The sequence below is a fragment of the Etheostoma spectabile genome, chromosome 17 (assembly GCF_008692095.1).
Source record: "Etheostoma spectabile isolate EspeVRDwgs_2016 chromosome 17, UIUC_Espe_1.0, whole genome shotgun sequence".
Classification (NCBI taxonomy): domain Eukaryota; kingdom Metazoa; phylum Chordata; class Actinopteri; order Perciformes; family Percidae; genus Etheostoma; species Etheostoma spectabile.
Genome location: NC_045749.1, coordinates 144,213 through 146,766, shown reverse-complemented (window position 1 = coordinate 146,766; position 2,554 = coordinate 144,213). Strand labels below are relative to the sequence as shown.

Here is a 2,554-nt window from a genome sequence, read left to right as displayed (position 1 = left end):
TATTGAAAAAGTAAGTACTTGTAATGGAAAGAAATATAAATACAGACAATAAAGATATACAGAGTATATGATTCAATAATCAATACTATAATGTTCAGATTGGTTGGGATGAAAACCTGCAGACCTGCACAAGACTCCCAGTAATTGAGATGACAGTGGGCGAAGCTCTGCTGAAATACATTCCACTTCTGCATCATCTTTTTTTTTATTCTCTCTCTTCAGGAGGCGCAGAGAGAAGCTCCAGGCACACCTTAAGGAGAGTCGCACTCTGAAAAACTACACCGCTAATTCCCACAATGCCCTGGATGCCAAGATGAGGGCCCCGAGCACAAACCTGCAAACGCATGAGGTGACTACTGCAGCTTTCCTTATTTTACATCTTGACTTTATTTCAAAGTGTCGCTGCCTTCTATAAAGACACCCATGCTCTACATGTACATACCTGGAAAACATATTAATGTATGTACGTCAGGGTGCTCCAGTTCAGTTTCTATAAAGACTGGGTGTATGAACGGATGTCTAGAAGGCAGCATACCTTGGCTTATATTAACTTGAACCTTGTATGGTTAAGAATCAGAAAGACTGCAAACAGTCACACTGTGACATCTGGTAGCAGTGGCCCTGAAGAGATAATCACATATCAGACATATACAGATTCATGTTACACCTCAGAGTATTAGCGTCTAGCATTGAGTTCATCTCCCCGTGCTTATGGATCAGTTTGTGTTCCCGTCTCCACCGAGCCTCGCAGGTCTTTGAGTGAGCAATCGTTCAGTGGTTTGGGAGCACGCTGCTGGCTAGCAGTGGTATTCATCATCTTCTCAGCGCTCTTTGTCATAGCATCTCTCCCAGATGGGTGTTTCTGAGTAACTGGCATGGAAAACATTACATTCATTTGAATGTCAGTCAAAGCCACATCTTCCATTGCCTTGGGGGAGTGTATGTATGCATTTGTGCACCGTTGGGCATGAATTACATGAATGATCCTTTTTACATGTTTGTTATATAAGTTACCTGTGTAATCTACACAGGTTCAACGCTTTATTGGATAAACTGTATGTTCCTCCAAGGCCTTGATGAAAAATTACAATGAGGCAAAGCACATGTACTGTCTTTGTACATTAGTGCTCTCGATCCACCATGAAAACATTAACTCTCTGCAGACGACGGGGTCATAAACGACCAAAAACAGCACGTCTGATATATATTTCAATCATTTAATGATCATAAAAGCCAGAAACTTGCCAATTTTAGCAGCTAAAAGCTAATAAGCTAGCGGTCAAGGACGTCTCTTTGGGGTCTTTCTAGCCTCTACAGGTGGTTTTCTATCCAGCCTGGAACTTGTGTCTTTTTCGGGGTCAATGAGCATTAAATCCAAACTGTTACATCCAATATTTATCCACTTGACGTCCATAATTTATCACGTTTTCGCTCGTTTCGGCCGCTAGCTCCGAGCTCCGTGTCTTTGCTAGATCTCCCATGATGCATTGCGAGTTTGTTTACAGATGGGAAGGCAGGTTTGTTACACATTATGCCTTATATGGGCATCCATACGAGAGCAAAGAGTATAGAGTGGGGAAAATCCTCCTATTCTGACTAGTCTGTGGTCAAAGATGAAATATAGAGGACAAGAGAGATGACTACCGTTTCACAGAGGAGAATGAAATACAAAGTGTGTGTGCTTTATGAGTTATGTTTATTATGTTAATTTTTGCCTATAGGAGGAACGCAAATGCTTGTGTATAATTGCTGTAAGTGAAAAATCAATAAACAAATTATAATAGATTATAATTTTTGATTATTGGCATAAGTAAATGTCATGCAGTGCATGCATACAGCATGTATTTTGTCAATTGTATACGTTATAATGATTATTTCTTCCCAGTGTGACTCCCAGGACATACGAGAAGTGTTTTAGAGAGATTGGCCTAGCCTGTACTGCTCTGTGTGTGATATATCTGTGAGATGCATGTTCCGTTTTATTTATTTATTTGTGTGTATTCTGTATGTGAGACATAGTTTGCATAAATTAGATAGAATTACAATTCACAGTGGCAGTTTACTATACAGTTGATTAGTCCAGCTTTGGCCTACTATGCCTGATTTGGCCTCATCCGGTACAATCAGCCTTAACTCAAAACCTAGACTGTCCTCATTACATCTGCATTGGTCATCTGACAAATCAGCTTAACCCTTGTGTTGTCTTTGAGTCAAATTTGACCCGTTTTCAACATCTCTAAATCAGAAATATGGGTTTCTTTTTAACTACCTAATTTTGATTACCCAAAAAAGCATGGATGATTCCCCGCAAGTACAACAAAATATCGGATCTTCACTTTCATTGAATTTTAGGGTGTTTTTCATATTTTTTGTGGAAATGTTTCTAAACAGTATCCCTAGTGAACATTGACATTTATCCTTCTGTGATTATCCTTCCTAATGTTAGTCTAAATAATTCATAATTTCTGTTTTTGAAACTCAAGAATTAGGCATAATTTCTATATATGAGGTTTATAGACCATGAATTCCAAAAATAAGTGTAAAACTAGTGATG

General features: G+C 38.9%; 1 protein-coding gene across 2 annotated transcripts in view; it reads left to right on the top strand.

Moving 5' to 3' along the window:
- The window catches only part of nrg3a (neuregulin 3a), a 412,241-nt gene that overhangs the window by 388,195 nt on the left and 21,492 nt on the right, over nt 1–2,554 (top strand). For both annotated transcript variants that reach the window (XM_032540923.1, XM_032540921.1), the window contains one exon: nt 223–349. In XM_032540923.1, coding sequence (XP_032396814.1) covers nt 223–349 — 127 coding nt within the window. The remainder of the gene's footprint in view (nt 1–222; nt 350–2,554) is intronic.